General features: G+C 37.5%; 1 protein-coding gene across 1 annotated transcript in view; it reads right to left on the bottom strand.

The window, feature by feature from the left end:
• ABCA16 (ATP binding cassette subfamily A member 16) overlaps positions 1-19494 on the bottom strand; it is a 214316-nt gene that overhangs the window by 37773 nt on the left and 157049 nt on the right. The window contains exons 19-23 of the mRNA XM_059881562.1: positions 18653-18947; positions 7158-7404; positions 6804-7008; positions 2348-2567; positions 378-542 (exon numbers count right to left, since the gene is read on the bottom strand). Coding sequence (XP_059737545.1) covers positions 378-542; positions 2348-2567; positions 6804-7008; positions 7158-7404; positions 18653-18947 — 1132 coding nt within the window. The remainder of the gene's footprint in view (positions 1-377; positions 543-2347; positions 2568-6803; positions 7009-7157; positions 7405-18652; positions 18948-19494) is intronic.

The following is a 19494-nucleotide window of genomic DNA, read 5'->3' as shown; positions in this document are numbered from 1 at the left end:
TAAAGCACTCAGTTTCCTCATTATAAAATTGGGATAAGAGTAGTTAACTTGTAGGGTACTGAGAAGATTCAAGATAATATATGTAAAGCTACTTTCACATCATGGGTGAGTAGTAACTCATTCTAAGTTACATCTGGCAATGGCTTCATGAAATTTATTGTGGATTTTATTTTGAGGCTTCATTTCTCACCCCCCCCCCCCACCCCCCACCACACACACAGTGAAAATAACTTTGGTACAGAAAAGCACTCAAATCAGCAAGTCTTACTGTCTCTGTTGAAAGAAGGACAGGTTTCTCTTTAATCTTCCACAATCCAGGCTTGAATGTGGAAATCTAGAAAGATTTTTAAGGACTTGGGGGAACTGCATATACTCACATGAATCACTGCAGTCCACATAGATGTTTTGAAATTGCTTGGCACAAAGTTTTTTTACCTCATAGTCATCAAAGAATTTGCTGATACTCATTGCAAAGTTGTAACTAGGAAGCACCATCAATATATTATTCATTAAGGTTTTTGTGAAATCAGGAATGTCATTATCTATGATTAAAAAGATGATAGATTAGCTTTCAGTTAGAAAGCAGTGACCCTCCCATAACAACAAACTTTCCCAAGATGATCAGAGGATTACCAGTCTAGCAGATCATCTTTGAGAAAACACTAGTTTCTAAGTCATGAAGCTTCTTCATCTTCATAGTTTGTAGTATGGATTTGTCAGTTACAGATTTTAAAAGTAGACTTTTGCTAACAGTATTTCCCTAGGGTCTGTCTTCCACCGTCTTAATGGGTGGGTCTGCTATTAAAATCCCTGCCTTGGCTTGGCCTTAGACATGCTCTTTGTTCCCTGTGCGGCCTGAAAAATGGAAAATCATGGAATTGTGAATATTACTTTGTTGTTGGCCTCTGTGTCCTGAAATTTCTTGAGAGATCAATGATGCGTTAAAAAGTTTGAATAATTTTTTGTCCAATATACATTGTTATTTTAACTAGGAGGGCAATTTGCCTTCCAGAATCCTCCATCCTTCTGGACGTGGCAGTCTCCACTGAATTTCTCATTGCCAAGTTCAATAGCCTCTTTGTCACATTTCTTTTATTTTTCACTTTGAACCAATACTCTACCCTTCTCCACTGTACTTTCTGCCCTGGGAGGATTATCTGTGTGGAATAAATCAAAGGACTTTTTTGCTCTCTGGCTCTTAGTTGGCCTAAGCAAGGCCCATAGCAGGCCCTGACTGGACAGAGGAAAGTTTCACTAGTATGTTCACTTTGTGAAAATTATCAAGTTGTACATTTATGGTCTCTGCACTTTTCTGAATGCAAGTTATATTTCAATAAAAAGTAAATATGAGAAATACATTCTTGAAGAGCTCTGTGCTTACAGTCCTCTGTAGGGTGAATATAATGATACAGTATGTTGCAATAGAATGTGGTTCCCTGACACCTTTGGGAATAATGAAATTCTACAAAGTAGAAGTCAGGTGGCAGAACTTAACTATTAGAAGCAAGGTAGGAACCATTACCACAATAAGTAACAGGGACAGTCCATAAAATCATACTCCAGGAGAAGAGTCTTCATTATTAGAAACTGGAATTTGTAAAACCCATATTAGCAGGGAGGGCTGAGTTGATTAATATAGTTCAAAATTCATGTTTATAGAGAAATTCAACAAAGGGATATTCTAGAAGCAAACAAAACAAATCTTATTGGTGATAGTCACCATGAGCAACAGCATGTCTTTAAATTTCATAATCCAAAAAGGGAGAACCTACTCCTGATATTCTTTTGAAATCAGAGAAACTGGTTTAATGATGACTACATTTGTTGCCTATTTAATTGTTTCCTTCTGAAAAACACTCATTAGGAGGTTCAAGATTATGTGCTTCATTAAATTAGGAGGAGTTATACCATAGCTCCTTCCACTTTCCAGTCTCACCACCTTGCTCCAAAGTGCTCTTAAGATGTTAAAACTGAAGGATCAAGTCTCAAGAGCATGGTGCGTGTGCGGTGATCTTTCAAAGGACATAAAATTTGGCACAGGTGTGCTGTAATCTTTTAATCTTCTTTTATTTTTGTCATGAGGCTAGAATGATACTGAATCCATCGCCTTCAGAGGGCTTAGTGTCTGTCTCGTACTTTTGCCCACTTTCTCTTTCCCTTCCCCTCTCTCTCAATCTCTGTTTCTCACATATATGTTCAATAAGTATTTGCTGACTCCAAAGAGCACAAGTTTTCAGATTCCTGGAAAGTAAGTGTTTAGCAATTAATATTTTTATCCTCCAGCTCTTTCATCATCATTTATTTAATGCATTTCCTGGAGAAAGGAAAAATTGTGTGAAGTCCTTACCATAGAATTTCATTACGATGTGAGTGACGATACTGAAAACAGTTGAAAAGTAGTTAAAGAGGGTGAGCTTGATGTAGGCAGTAGTACTACTAGAAAACAGGAGGCTTCCAAGATACATGAGAGGAACAACAGACCAACCGTACAACATAAAGATCATCATTGTGTCCAGAAAATGGAAATCTGCAACAAAGGCATCCAGTCCGCAGTATATGAACACTCCCTGAGACAGAGTGCAGAGGTAAAGAGCAAGGTGAAGGACACTGTATAACAAGCTGCCAAGCCAGAAAACTTAGAAAACAGCAAGCACTGCCTTCATTAGTGCATAGATTCATTACTTAAATAATTTTACCCATTAAAAATAAGCCTGAGGTGAGCTATCTCTTTTTCAATAGAGGACTTTCATGAACAGAATGACTGTATTTCCTTTTTTTTTTTTTTCCTTTTGGAAGAGCACCACTTTGTAGCACTCTCATGATTAAAATTAAATTAACTGTGTCTACAGTAAGCCCAACTCTGAATTTTCCCAGAAAAAAAGTGATCTAGTGCATGGATGATTTCTCTAAAGATTTTCTCGGGATGAAAACATGTGCACGTATGCACTCTCATCCTACCACATCGCTCTGCTTGACGCCTCCCCCCTCCCAAATTGTATGTAACTATTTTATATTGTTAAGTTAATCATGTTCCCATTATGGCTTGCAATTGTAATTATCTTTTATTTTTTGTCTGGCTATTGACTGTAGAAACTGATAAACCTCTTCTACTATTGTGATTATGTAACTATTACTCACTTAATACCATTGTATGAATGGTCAACAGAAAAATAATAGAACTCTGTATCACCAAAACTAGGATCTACTAGAAAAACCTGTAATTACTTTTTAAAATCCAGATGCAAATCAGAATTATCTTTAAAATTTTTGAAAAATACAAATGCTCAGGTACTGCTTTTTTTTCTCCAGAGCTCCAGATATGTTTCTAATGAGCAGTCATATTTAAAACCAACTGGACTATATGATGATCTTTTACTTTTATCTAGTTTGTTTTACTTTCTCTATTTCATATTCAGTGCTCCCATTTCATTTAGTTTATGTACTCCAGTTTCTCCATCTATCTCTTTTTTTTTTGATGTTCTTTCTCAGCCTTTATCAAGTGTAGTAGAAAAGCTGTTGTATACATATATAAAAACATGTATAGCATATTACATTACAATCATAATATATAAATATATTAAAAAAAGATTTTCTCTATGGCTGCTGTAGTATTATCAATCTTTTTGCATCACACGTCACATTTAGACTGTGTCCTTTACATCTATCTCAGGAACTCAAGGACATCCTCTTTCAATCAGTTCTCGTTCCATTTGAGAATCAGACAGGGAAGCATAAATTTAAAGTGGGCAGATTAGGAAGATGGGAACCTCTAGAATTATTAAAGAAGATAATTTTCTAATAACCTATATGGTAATCGTTGATAACTATAATTTCTCTAAAGATAGCAAGTTTGGCCCTTTTAAGCAATTACAAAATTATTTAGCAGGGCCACTAGTAAACAGAAAGAATTGACTAGGAATAGCCACATTACAACACTGTGATACTTTTGGAAGTAGTTTATACTTAATAATGTTTAAAGAAAATATATGAAAAGGATCAGCAATCTTGGGTGAAAACCAGCTTTAACTATAGTTGGTTTTCCCCTAATCCAAGTAAGAGAAGTAAAAAGAGTATAGTCAGCAGGAAACCACAGGTAACCTACAAGCAGCTTCATTCCAAGGTTTATAATGCTTGCTGCTGCTGCTGCTAAGTTGCTTCAGTCGTGTCTGACTCTATGCGACCTCATAGACCACAGCCCACCAGGCTCCCCGTCCCTGGGATTCTCCAGGCAAGAACACTGGAGTGGGTTGCCATTTCCTTCTCCAGTGCATAAAAGTGAAAAGTGAAAGTGAAGTCTCTCAGTTGTGCCTGACTCTTAGCGACCCCATGGACTGCAGCCTACCAGGCTCCTCCGTCCATGGGATTTTCAAGGCAAGAGTACTGGAGTGGGGGGACGTCTTAAATTAGAACTATTCCAAAGAAAATTTAAATTTCTACTTGGAAATATGAAGACACACCCTACTTTTAGATAGAATCTGACCCAACATAGTAAGAAAGTAAATTCTCCCCAAATTATGTAAAAATAGCAACAGGATTTTAAAAAATTAGATAAGGTGATTTTACAGATTACATGTAAACAAACAAAACATATCAAGATAGCCGGGAAATTCTGCAGAAGAAGATTAATAAGGGAAGTGAGGAAGGTCAATCCATAAAAATAATTAAATATATTATAAAACTACCATAATTAAAACAGATTTGTAGTGGCATATTATAGACACATTAATGGAATATCATAAAGAATATAAAGTGAGAGTGAAAGTGAAAGTCGCTCAGTCCTGTGTCTGACTGTTTGCTACCTGATGGATTATACAGCCCATGGAATTCTCGAGGCCAGAATACTGGAGAGGGTAGCCTTTCCCTTTTCCAGGGGGTCTTCCCAACCTAGGGATTGAACCCAGAACTCCTGCATTGCAGGTGGATTCTTTACCAGCTGAGCCACAAGGGAAGCCTTAAGATACTTAATATTGTTTAATTATAGGACCTTGCCTCCTCTTGTTGGGTCCAAGGACAAATCCAGCTGGTGGCATTTTACAGAACCAGAGCAAAGTGAGGGAGTGTCTCATTTAAAACAACAAAGGGATAGCCAAGTTAGATAAATAAGCAAAGCTGAGAACCCATGGAGAACTTCATCTGAGAACCATGAAAGGGAATTTTGGGAGGGGGAGAGCAAGACAGAAAGAGAAGAGGAGAGAGAAAGACACACACACACACACACACACACACATACAGAGAACAAGCACTACCAGGCAAAAGGATACAGAAGATATAAAGTGAAGTATGATGCTAAGACAGAGAGAACTGCAAATATGAGAGTAGAAATAAGTTTAAAGTACATTATTCAGGATGACTTTGAATATATAAATTACAGAACATTGAGCTAAGGCTATCCAGGGTTCTGAAATTGTACTAGCTGGGTGAAATTGGGTAAGTAAATTAGATCTCTGAATCTTAATTTCCTTGACTGTAAATATGGTGAATTAAAATCATTTCAGACTTGAATGTTTCTAGAATGACATAAGACACACACACACACAAACATATGGCAAATAACTTCTCATGAGCCATAAATGGCAATATTGCTATAAGTATAAATAATGGGTGGTCTTATTTATAGATCTATTAACCAGGAAATGACAGCTGGGTGTGCCAGTCAAGTTTAAAGAATCAGAGAAAGAATGGATCCTTGGCTGGAGATGAAAAGATACAGGGTTTCTTTCTTATTGATTTCAATACTGCATTACATAGAGGGGAGATAGTAAAGAGATTGTGCTTAGATCAACTCCCCTATTCTTGTGGCAAAAGATGAGAATTGTGGCCCTCAAAAAGGATGGTGGTATTCCCTAGTTATGCTAGTTGGCTAGTTAGCTGTGAGAAGAAACTGGCACTGACAACACCGGCCAGAGTCTTACGCTGTGACAAGAAAGTGCTGCTCTGCTCTTTCAACTTCGGGGCATCGCTGTACATGCTATTTGCTCACCGTTACCATCTATGCCTCAACTGTTCCAGCCTCTGGTCCCTGCTGAGGAGCTGTTATACCTGGTGGGATGCAGCTCTCCTTCATACCTAAGCCTAGGGCTCCAAACTGATCAAAAGTTTCTCCTTTTTCCTCAAAAAACTAATTTTATCTTTCCATGGCACGTATAGTTTGAATTAGGACTTGGTAGCTTATAAGGCGATGGCACCCCACTTCCACCTTCAGATATGCATACAAAGTAAAAGACATTGCCAAGTTCACTAATGAGAAAATCATTAAAGGACACTGTAACATCCTTACACGCTTGCTCTTTAGTCTCAATATCTAAAATTGGGTGTCTCAGTCACAGTTAGTTCTGCTTTGCAGATCTAGCCATTTTGGATTTGCGGCATGAATGGGAGACTGTGAATAGTAACAGAAAGCCTCGCTTAAGTCATGATTCTAAATTGTGTGCTACAGTCCAGTTTTACCAGAGAGCTCAGCATTGGGAGTTAGTGGCAGTAACTTATCTGTATAATTAGTGAGGGACAAGTTACAAGTAATAGCCCTTTTCCCTTTAGTTTTGGGCCTTGGGCATTATGCTGAGCAATTACATGGGAAGCCAATTCAAGAGAGACTTTTCAAAGACAAGTATTTTTTTCCAATTGAAAGAACATGAGGTAGTACATTTCCATAATGAGGTTTTCACAATATATTCTCTGGCATAATAAGCCAAAGTACTTTCAAATTTCTTTAAGTTTTATTTCAGGATACAATTAATTGAATAGAAATTTCCTGTGAGAGACATAAAAAAATGAGCCTTTGTACAAATTCAGCTCACACTCACCAGTAGGAAGCAGCAGGCAATGGAGAAGTAGATGAGATCCCAGAGCAAAGCAGAGAGCCAATAAGTCAGTAAATAGACTCCACTCACAAACTGGATGTGCTTTGCGTTAGTGGCTCTCTCAGTCACTGTCTGAAGGCAAAAACTACCAATCACAACAGCCAGGCCAAAAGCCAAACATAATACTACTTGTGATCCATTTGTAGGCCTACGGAAAATGAAATAAAAAATGGAATAAATAATGAAATGAAAGTATAAAATGCTAATTTCAGTAGTTATTTTCAAATGTACATTGCCACTTAACAAGGGTATATATCAAGGCTCAATTCCAGTAAAAGGAAAGTCAATCATACATACACTATGTTAGAACCATAATGAGGGAGAGGTTGAGGCTTGTTGGAGACTTTAATGGAAGCATTGGCGCCAGAAAGTGACATGAAAAGAACATTGTCAAACACCGCTAGGGATGTTGCAGCTGAATGGTACGCCTCATTATTGAAAAAAATAGTAAATACTGTATTGTTTTTCTCAACCTCAATGGAAAACGCAGTCAGGGAGAAGTCACGATACTCTTTACTTTCCTTTATGTGTTTCATCACATTACCTAGAATAAAGAAAGAAATTGATTAGTCAGTATGTAATAAGTCTCCTACTACTTATGTCAAAGTGGAAAGACCAAAACTTTTCCCCATTGTCTCTTCCCTTTCCAATTCCCACAATGACTACTTCAAATCTCCTCAGGAATTCTGCACCATCAGTAATCCCTACTATAAGTTTACAACTTGAAAAAACAGTAAACTACTAAGAATTTCTTGCTCTGTTTTGTCTAAAACAAACATAGTTGGTTTTTTTTTTTTCCAAAATTTTTTCGGTTCTTCTAGGTCATTTACATTTCCTCATACATTTGAGGATTGACTTGTCCATTTCAGCAAAAATGTCTGCTGAAATTTTGATAGGAACTGTGTTGACTGTATAGATCCATTTGGGGAAATTTTCTATCTTAATGATATTCAGTATTCCAATCCATGATATGGAATATCTCTTCATGAATCTAGAACTTTAATTTTCCTCAGTATTTATAACTTTCACTGTACAAGTCTTGCACCTCTTCTTACATTTATTTGTATGTACATTATTCTTTTTGACGCTGTTGTGAGTTTTGGTAATCTGTGTCCTCACCCCACCCCTTTAATCTTTCATCTAAGTTAGATTTTAAAAATCCCAGTCTGAAAAACCTTCTGATTGGATTGTTTAATGCATTTATATTTAATATAATTACTGATATTCTAGTATTTATAACTGACATTTTGCTTTGTGTTTTCTATATGTTTTATCTCCTTTTTGTTCTTCTATTATGCAAGTATGCATTTTGTGTTAAATATATATTTTATAGTGTACCAGTTGTTGGTATCAATAATATATGGACCATTGTCAACAAAGCGATGTCACTGCTTTTTAATATGCTATCTAGGTTTATCATAGCTTTCCTTCCAAGGAGCAAACGTCTTTTAATTTCAAGGCTGCAGTCACCATCCACAGTGACTTTGGAGCCCAAGAAAATAAAATATGTCACTGCTTCCACTTTTTCTGTTTTACTATTTTACTTTTCCTATTTGCCGTGAAGTGATGAGAGAGATGCCATGATCATATTTTTTTGAATGTTGAATTCAAACCAGTTTTTTTCACTCTTCTCTCTTACCCTCTTCAAGAGGTTCTTTAGCACCTCTCAATTTCTACCATAGAGTGGTATCATCTACATATCTGAGGTTGTTGATATTTCTCCTAGCAATCCTGATTCCAGCTTGTGATTCAGCCAGCTTGGCATTTCACATGGTGTTTTCTGTATAGAAGTAAATAAGCAGGGTGACAGTATACAGCCCTAACATACTCCTTTCCCAGTGTGAACCAGTCAGTTGTTCTATGTCTGGTTCTAACTGTTCCTTCTTGACCTGCATACAGGTTTCTTAGGAGACAGGTAAGGTGGTCTGGCTCTCCAATCTCTTTAAGAATTTTCCAAAGTTTGTTGTGATCCACAGTCAAAGGCTTTAGCATAGTCAATGAACCAGAAGTTGATGTTTTTCTAGAATTCCCTTGCTTTCTGTCTGATCGAACAAATGTTGGCAATTTGATCCCTGGTTCCTCTGCCATTTCTAAACCCAGCTTGTTCACCTGGAAGTTCTTGGTTCATGTACTGCTGAAGCCTAGCTTAAAGGATTTTGAGCATTACCTTGGTCTCATGTGAGATGAGTGCAATTTTGTGGTAGTTTAAGCATTCTTTGACATTGTTCTTCTTTGGGATTGGAATGAAAGCTGATGGTTTCCAGTCCTGTGGCCACTGCTGAGTTTTCTAAATTTGCTGACATATTGAGTGTAGCATTTCAACAGCATCATCTTTTAGGGTTTGAAATAGCTCAGCTGGAATTCTATCACCTCCACTAACTTTGTTTGTAGTAATTCTTCCTAAGGCCCACTTGACTTCACACTCCAAGATACCTGGCTCTAGGGGAGTGACCACACCATCATGGTTATCTGGGTCATTAAGATCTTTTTTGTATAGTTCTTTTGTGTATTCTTGCCACCTCTTTTTAATCTCTTCTGCTTCTGTTGGATTCTTACCATTTCTGTCCTTTATCATGCCCATCTTTGCAAGAAATATTCCCTTGATGTCTCCAATTTTCTTGAAGAGATCTATAGTCTTTCCCATTCTGTTGTTTTCCTTTATTTCTTTGTATTGTTCATTTAAGAAAAACTTTTTATCTCTCCTTGCTATTCTCTGGAACTCTTCATTCAGTTGGGTTATTTTTCCCATTCTCCCTTGCCTTTCACTTCTCTTCTTTCCTTTCCTTGGCTATTTGTAAAGCCTCCTCAATCAACCATTTTGACTTCTTGCATTTCTTTTCCTTTGGGATGGTTTTGATCACTGCCTCATGTACAATGTTATGAACCTCCATCCATAGTTCTTCAGGCACTCTGTCTACCAGATCTAATCCCTTAAATCGAATTCACCTCCACTGTGTAATCACAATGAATTTGATTTAGGTCATACCTGAATGACTTAGTGGTTTTTCCTGCCTTCTTCAATTTAAGTCTGGATTTTGTAGTAAGAAGCTCATGGTCTGAGCCACAGTCAGCTCTAGGTCTTATTGCTGACTGTACAGAGCACCTCCTACTTCCACTGCAATATGTTGTTTAGTGGTATTTGATTTTGAGCCTTCTGAAAAGAATATAAAATTTTAAGTAGTCTTTTTATTATTTTTTTCCAATTCAACACTCTACTTCTAATATTCATTCATGCTGTTTTGGGTAAATTTTATGTTTTTTTATTACTATATGATATGTTATCATGTGAATATATCAAAATTTAAAAATTTTCTTTTTAATGACCTTTTTTTAAATTAATATTATTTTCCTCCTTGGCTTTCAAGATTTCCTTTTGACTTTTACCAGTTAAATTATGTTGTGTTAGGTGTGATTATTTTTCAGTTTACCATACTTAGAATTCATTAAACGTCTTGGAGGTGAAGATTAATGTTTTCCATTATATTTGGGAAGTCTTCAGTCATTATTTCCTCAAATACTTTTCTGCCCTTTTATCCGTCTCTTTGCCGCCTGGTTCTCCCATTATGCCTGTGTTGGCATGCTTGATGTTGTTCTATGTCTCAGAAGCTGTTCCTTTCCATCTTTCTGTTTCACAGATTGGATAACCTTTATTAACTATCTTCAATTTAGAAATTCATTTTTCTGCCAATTCAAATCTATCATTGGGTCCCTCTGGTGAAATTTTCATTTCAGTTATGTTTTCCAACTACAGAATTTCCATTTGAAATTTTTATTTATATTTCTTCATTAAAATTCTCTTTATGGAGAGACGAAGTTGCCATACATTCCTTTATTTTTTAAACATATTTCCTTTAGTTTGTTGAAAATATTTGTAATAGCTGATTTATAGTCTTGATGCTTTCAAAATGTGGTCCTGGAGAAGACTCTTGGGAATCTCTTGGACAGCAAGATCAAACCAGTCAGTCCTAAAGGAAATCAACTCTGAATATTCATTGGGAGGACTAATGCTGAAGCTCAAGCTCCAATACTTCAGCCACCTGATGCGACAGCCGACTCTTTGGAACAGACCCTGATACTGGGAAGGATTGAGGGCAGGAGAAGAAGGGGATGACAGAGGATGAGGTGGTTGGATGGCATCATCAACTCAATGGACATGAGTTTGAGCAAACTCTCAGAGATAGTGAATGTCAGGGAAGCCTGGTGTGCTGCAGTCCATGGGGTCTTGAAGAGTTAGACATGACTGACTGCACAACAAATAGTCTCTGTATACTAAGTTCAACATTTGCCTTTCCTCAAGTACATTATCCACTGGCTCTCTTTCCCCGGCATATGGGTACACTCTTCTGTTTCTATTTTAGTTTTCTGGGACTGTCAAAATAAAGTACCATAGCCTGGCTGACTTAGAAATGTGTTTTTTTACAGTTCTAGAGGCTAGAAGTCCAAGAACAAGGTGCTGGCAGGGTGAGTTTCTTCTGCGATCTCTCCCCTGGGGTCATAAATGGCTTTCTTGTCCTTGCGCTTTCACATGGTCTTTCCTCTATGTATATATATCTGTGTCCTTATTGGTTCTCAGCCTTTGGCTAAGATTGAGTTTAATTTCAGCCTCTTAAAAGGAGACCAATCACTGGATAAAGGTCTGCTCTAATAATTTCAGTTTAAATTAATTACTTCTTTTTTTTTCTTTAATATATACACATATATTATTTTCCATTATAGGTTATTACAAGATATTGACTACAGTTGCTTGTGCTGTACAGTAAACATTCATTGCTGGTTGTGTATCTATTTTTTTTAAATTAGAAATCTACCTTTCTTTTCTTAGTAAGGCAAACAAGTGAAATCAAAATGTTAAATTTTTTAGCTAGGAAGAAATTAATGTTTTATAAAATACATATATTATATTATACATACTACATATATATATATATATCAGAGAAGGCAATGGCACCCCACGCCGGTACTCTTGCCTGGAAACTCCCATGGCTGTGTGTGTGTGTGTGTATATATATATACAAGTATGCAAAAGCTTTTCTACTATGCTTGATAAAGGCATAAGAAAGGACATCAAAAAAAGAGACAAGAGATCAAGAAATTGGAAAACATAAATGAAATGAAATGGGAGCACTGAATATGAAATAGAAAAAGTGGAACAAGCTAGATGAAAGTAAAAGATAATCATATAGTCCAGTTTTTGTTATACATGGCTGCTCATTAGAAACACATCAGGATCTTTGGAGACAAAAGCAATATCTGGACATTTGTATTTTTCAAAAAATTCCAAGGTAATTCTGCTATGCATCTGGATTTTAAAAAGTGATTACAGATTTTTCTATTAAAGTTTTTTTTGGTGATATACAATTCTATTATTTTCTATTGACCAATCATGATACAATTGTATTAAGTGAATAATATTAATAGTGACATAATCACAATAATAAAAGATGTTTATCAGCTTTCACAGTCTATAGCCAGACTAAAAAATACAAGATAATTATATTGAAAGCCATAATGAGAACAAGATTAACCTAAAGATATAGAATAATTATATACAATTTGGGGGGTTAAGTAGAGTGATGTGGTATGTGCTAAGCTGCTTCATTGTGTCCAACTCTTAGCAACCCCACGGACTGCAGCCCACCAGGCTCCTCTGTCCATGGGATTCTCCAGACAAGAACACTGGAGTGGGTTGCCATTTCCTACTCCAGGGGATCTTACTGACCCAGGGATCAAATCCATGTCTCTTATGCCTCCTGCAGTGGCAGGCGGGTTCTTTACAACTAGCATGACATTGGAAGCCCTAATTACCGATAAGTATCATCCTATTACACTTTTCTTAATTGTTTTGAGTTTATTTTGTGTAAGTTTTTTCCTTCTCTTGTGTTTTCTGCCTTGAGAAGTTCCTTTAGCATTTGCTGTAAAACAGGTTTGGTGATGCTGAATTCTCTTAACTTTTGCTTGTCTGGAAAGCTTTTGATTTCTCCATCAAATCTCAACAAGTTTTGCTGGGTGGAAAATTGTTGGTTGTAGCTTCTTCCCTTTCATCACTTTATATATCATGTCATTCACTTCTGGCTTGTAGAGATTCTGTTGAGAAATCAGCTATGGGAGTTCCATTGTATGCTATTTATCATTTTCCCTTATTGCTTTTAATATATTATCTTTGTATTTATATTTTATCAGTTTGACTACTATGTGTCAGTGTTTCCCTCCATGGTTTTATCTTGCCTGGACTCTCTGCACTTCTTGGACTTGGTTAACTATTTCCTTTTCCATGTTAGGAAAGTGTTAAGCTACTATGCCTTCAAATATTTTCTCAAGTCCTTTCTCTCTCTCTTCTCCTTCTGGGACCCCTATAATGTGATTGTTGGTGCATTTAATGTTGTCCCAGTCATCTCATATACTGTCTTCATTTCTTTTCATTCCCCCCCGCCCCACCCCAAATATTCTGTTCCGTGGCAGTGTTTTCTACCATTCTGTCCTCCAGGTCACTTCATTCTTCTGCCTCAGTTATTCTGCTATTGATTCCTCCTAGTGTATTGTTAATCTCTATTTGTTTGTTCTTTAGTTCTTGAAGGTCTTTGGTAAACATTTCTTGCATCTTCTCCATTCTGTTTCTGAGATCCTGGATCATCTTCACTATCACGATTCTGAATTATTTTCCTGTAAGGTTGCTTATCTCCACTTCATTTAATTGTTGTTCTGGGGTTTTATCTTATCCCTTCATTTGGGACATAACTCTCGGCTTTTTCATCCTGATTAACCTACTGTAATGTGGTTTTTGTTCTAACACTGTGGAATTGTGGTTCTTCTGGCTTCTTCTGTCTGCCCTTTGGTGGATGAGGCTAAGAGGCTTGTGTAAGCTTCTTGATGGGAGGGACTGGTGGTAGGAAAAACTGGGTGTTGCTCTGGTGAGCATTGCTCAATAAAGCTTTAACACAATTATCTGCTGATGGGTGTGGTTGTATTCCCTTTCTGTTTGATGTTTGACCTGGGGTGACCCAGCCCTGGGGTCTATGGGCTCTATGGTAGGGTTAATGGTGATCTCCAGGAGTTCTTATACCAAGCAGGACCTTAAAGGACTGCTGTTGCCAATGCCTCCGTCCTTGTGGTGAGAACTTGCTGACCCATGCCTCCACAGGAGAACCTCCAACACTAGCAGGTAGGTCTGGGTCAGTCTCTTGTGGGGTCACTGCTCCTTTCCCCTGGGTCTTGGTTACAGCAAGATTGTTTTTTCCTTCCAAAAGTGAAGTCTCTATTTCTTCCAGTCCTGTGGAAGTCCTATAACCAAATTCTTCTGGCCTTCAAGGTCAAATTCCCTGTTGATTCCCAGTTCCTTTGTCAGATTCCCAGGTTGTGAAGGCTGATGTGGGGCTCAGAACCTTTGCAACAGTGGGAAAACTTCTTTGGGATTATTGTTTTCCAGTTTGTGGGTCACCCATCTGGCAGGTATGGGATTTGATTTTATTGTGATTGTGCTCCTCCTACTATCTCGTGGCTTCTTGTCTTTGGACATGGGTGACTTTTTCTGGTGGTTCCCATGCCCTCCTGTCAATGATTGTTCAACAACTAGTTGTGATTCTGGTCCTCTTAAAGGAGGAGATGAGTTCACATCCTTCTACTCTGCAATCTTGAACCAGAAGCCCACCTTTTTCTCAATCTCCCTGTTTTTAGAGGAGCCCCTTACTTCCTCCCACATCTATGCCTGGCATCCCTGAGCCCGGAGTTCCTCTGATTCTATGGTTCTAACCTCATCTGCACATTGGAACCACTCTTGAAGACTTTTAAATTAATTACTTTTTTAAAGATCTAATATCCAAATGCAGTCACATTTTGAGATATTGGAGGTAGGGCTTAGCATATGAATTTTGAAGGGACACAATTCAGCCCATTACTCTTTCTCTTCTCATTCTGTTGTTGAAAACTGGGCATATAGGATGGTGTATCAACTCTGGTATCTGAACTTCCCTGTGTGTTGTTATTGTTAATTTTGTTGTTGTTGCTGCTACTCATTTGCTTAATGACTTCTGTGGACAGTTCTGTAGATTCTGTATTCTCTACAGTATGAAGCCACTTATTTCTCTGATGAACTTAAAAAAAATTCTGGCCTTTAAGCCTGTCTTCTAGGGGTCAGTCTTAAATCAATATAATTTAGCAACTAGCTAAAAGATTCTTTTAAATATCTAGAGCCAGTAAGTCTACCACCCTTGGCCAAGGAGATCTTTGAACAAAGGCACACCTTCAAATTTCAGGCAGCTTACAAGTCAGCCTCAACTTTCATTGCTTGCGTGTGTAGGGCCTCAACATCAACTAGAAGTAAGTGGCTGGATTCTTCTCATTTCGTAGGTTATTTCTGGCCATGCATACTACCATTCTGAGCTTTCTAGGTCTGCAGGAATATCAGGACTTTAAAGTCCACTGTGGACATCTAGCTCTCCAGGTATTCCTTTAAAATTGCTTTCTGGGTAAGCTCTTATTTGACCCAACTGAAAGCACAGCCTTAGCTACCTGTGGTGCTATTACCAGTGGATTTCTATTGCTTTAAATAATTCCCTGGGGTTAGGGATTTTCCTAAAGAGTTGAGCCCTAATTTAAATTCAATAGGAATAATGCCTTGGGAATAGAGTTTTTGTGCTTCTACTTCAGTCAAAGTATTGACAGTCCTCATAAATGGGACTTTTAACAGGGCTCTGAAGAGATCAGTTCTTTCCATCAACTGTGAGGTTCTGGCTTTCATGGATACCACACCACTGAGGGGACGGAGAACCATAGGAACTGTTGTTATTTAGTCACTAAGTTGTGTCCGACCCCTTGCAACCCCATGAACTGCAGCATGCCAGGATTTCCTGTCCTCAATTCTCTTCCAGAGTTTGCTCAAACTCATGTCCATTGAGTGAATGATGCCATCCAAGCATCTTATCATCTGTTGCCCTCATCTCCTCTTTCCCTCAGTCTTTCCCAGCCTCAGGGTCTTTTCCAGTGAGTCGGCTCTTCACATCAGGTGGCCAAAGTATTGGAGCTTCAGCTTCAACATCAGTCCTTCCAATGAATATTCAGGGTTGATTTCTTTTAGGACTGACTGGTTTGATCTCCTTGCTGCTGTCCAATGGACTCTCAAGAGGCTTCTCCAGCACCATAGTTCGAAAGCATCAATTCTTCAGTGCTCAGTCTTCTTTGTGGTCTAATTCTTACATCAGTACGTAACTGCTAGAAAATCCATAGCTAGGAATAGTTAAAGTGTCACAGATTTTACTATTTTTTTAAAAATAGAGGTTCAGTAGTTTTTAAAATAGACACTTTTTAGCTTGTTCTATGCTTTTGCTTAATTTCCAATATTGTAAGTTGGTTGATTTTTAAGAATTATTTTCCAAGTATTTCTGTTGCTTTTGTGGAAGAATGGACTCATTCAATCATACAAAGAATTCAAAATTCTCCATCCACTAGGTTTTGGCCTAATTTCTGAGCTTCCCAGGTGGTCTTGTGGTTAAAAAAAAAAAATTCCTGTCACTGTAGGAGATGCAAGAGATGCAGTTTTGTGTTAGGGTTCACAAGGGGCTGGCTTATAGCGTATTGTTTAAAAATGGCCCATTATGGTTACCTGACAAACAAGGGATGAAGTCACAGTGGCCACATTGCCCTGTGGCATCCTGGTTTTTCCTTAAAGTGATATCCTGTTTTTCCTTGCTGGTGCCAGTTTCTCAAGACTACGTGACCACCCAACCACGAGACCCCTCTGCATGATCACAAGACCCCAGCTGCGTGCTAAAGATAAACAAAGGCCCCCCTCCCTTCAGGGCACAATTTCCTATTGATAGGGTATAAGAAGGGTTGGCTGTAAAGGGAGAGTACTGGTTTCTCTCTAAAGCCAGTCACTTGCTTTCTTCCTATAATAAATCTTTCTCTGCCTGACTGCCCAGCTCATTCTCTTTTTCTCCACACCCGGCTTACAGTTTGATCTCTGGGTTGGGGAGATTCCCTGGAATAAGAGATGGTAACCCACTATAGTGTTCTTGCCTGGAAAATTCCATGGACACAGGAGCCTGGCGCACTACAGTCTATGGGGTCACAAAGAATGGGATATGACTGAGCACACATGCTTTACACATAAATGGACAAAAAAATAAGCTACATAAAAGGGTTGCTTTTAGCATTTAGCAACATAATACAGAAAATTGTTCAGTATATTCACAGTTCTGACAAAAAGTAAACATTAAACAAATGAGTACAGCTGTTTGAGTACTATTTGAGTCACGGCTAAATGAGTACTACTATTTCAAAATAGTAGTTCTGAAAAATCAATCTACTAAGTCTTCAGCCACCTGTTTTTAGAAAGATCAATATTGTAAAGGAGATACTGGAATTATTTTACCCTGTGAGAGCTTAGAGAAACATTTTTATATTCTGGTCAGAATACAAATTTGTATGCTAAATTTCACAATAACATAGTATTTTGGCTCTTTTACTCATCCTTTGAAAGGTGATACAATTAGCTGAAAGACCACTGCAGCCAGAATGCTTCCATTAATGATTAACTTTTGTGCCCAGCTGCTGTAAAGTGTACATTTTTGATTTTTGGTTTAGCTGCCTCTAAGACACCACCCTTATGGCAGAAAGTAAAGAGGAACTAAAAAGTCTCTTGATGAAAGTGAAAGAGGAGAGTGAAAAAGTTGGCTTAAAATTCAACATTCAGAAAACTAAAATCATGGCATCTGGTCCCATCACTTCATGGAAAATAGATGGGGAAACAGTGGAAACCGTGTCAGACTTTATTTTTCGGGGCTCCAAAATCACTGCAGATGGTGACTGCAGCCATGAAATTAAAAGACACTTACTCCTTGGAAGGAAAGTTATGACCAACCTAGATAGCATACATCAATCAGGTAATATAGATCTATACAAACTGAATATATCAAAATATATGTGTATGGTTAATGAAGTAATCTTTTCTTCCACTAGAGACCTAAAATATCTCTTGTCCATATTTTATTGGCACACTGCATTAGTAACTTCCAGTTTTACAGAATGTCATGCTGATACAGCTTAAAAGATAAGATTAAATATAACTTGGCTTTATCTTTATAAAGAATTCTGTGACTAACTCTGGTATAAATTGAGCATGAATGTATTACTGCAAAGCATGAAAATAAAACCCATTATAAACTAGAAAAAAAATAAAATAAAAAGCAGAGACATAACTTTGCCAACAAAGGTCCATCTAGTCAAGGCTATGGTTTTTCCAGTGGTCATGTATGGATGTGAGAGTTGGACTGTGAAGAAAGCTGAGTGCCAAAGAATTGATGCTTTTGAACTGTGGTGTTGGAGAAGACTCTTGAGAGTCCCTTGGAGTGCAAGGAGATCCAACCAGTCCATCCTAAAGATCAGTCTTGGGTGTTCATTGGAAGGACTGATGTTGAAGCTGAAACTCCAATACTTTGGCCACCTGATGCAAAGAGCTGACTCATTTGAAAAGACCCTGATGCTGGGAGGGATTGGGGGCATGAGGAGAAGGGGACGACAGAGGATGAGATGGCTGGATGGAATCAACGACTCGATGGAAAAGAGTTTGAGTAAACTCTGGGAGTTGGTGATGGAGGGAGGCCTGGCGTGCTACGATTCATGGGGTCGCAAAGAGTCGGACATGACTGAGCGACTGAACTGAACTGAACTGAAGATACTGGTAGTTAGTAGGAAAAGAAAGAAATGGGTAGCTAGATAGCATAGTTAACTTCCTTCTTTGCAAGTGATACATGTAGGTGTTCATATAGCAGCGGTCTCTTTTTTCCTACAGGTCTTACCTTGTACTTCCTGAAGTTCTTGATTCTTAAGCTTTAAAAAAATCTCAAGGTTATTTATGATATTTAGAGCCAAAACAGAATTCCCAGAAATTGAGTAAGGCACAATTGTTCGACCATATTGACTTAAGTCCATTTCTCTGGCAGGCATAATATAATACAAGTTTAGAGTTGTTAAAAGGTAAGTAGTGACAAACAAAATTATTGATATATGTAGCAATGTCAACTTCCAACTGCGCCAATTGAATAGTGCTCTCTTTAAAAACATGGCATGAAATTGCTGGTGGTAAAGTGGAAACTAAAAAGAGGAGAAGAACATAGCATCAGAATTACTAGTGATCCAAAGAAGATATTCAAATTGAAATTCAATGCTTAAAATTTTTATAGCAAAAGATAAACACATATTATACAAATATATTCTTGAATTTAACCAAAGAAAACAAAACGGTATGGAAAAGTTTATTTGTATAAGGTATTAAGGGAAAAGACTTAACATCTGGTTTCTTACCTAACTACACTGAAAATCTTGTCAAGGTGATTTTATTCATTAATATATTTGTATTATTTCTGATTAGAAAAAATTATATTTATTTATTTAATTTAACATCAAACTATAATCTTTCCATCTCTCTTTTTAAGGGAACTATCCCCATAAAACTTGTATACAACTACTGTCTTTTACTTTATTTAGTATACTAACAATGGTTCATAGTGAGAAAATGCCCCTAATCTTTGATCAACCAATATCTTCTAAAAGTAAATCTTGGGTCTTGTTAGAACCAAATAAAGGGAAAATTTATTAGAAAATGAGGAGAACCTCTCAGTGATTCTGAGAAATAACAATG

This window comes from Bos taurus, chromosome 25 (genome assembly GCF_002263795.3).
Source record: "Bos taurus isolate L1 Dominette 01449 registration number 42190680 breed Hereford chromosome 25, ARS-UCD2.0, whole genome shotgun sequence".
NCBI lineage: Eukaryota > Metazoa > Chordata > Mammalia > Artiodactyla > Bovidae > Bos > Bos taurus.
Note: the sequence above shows the minus strand (reverse complement) of the source record. Positions and strands in the feature narration are given on the sequence as shown.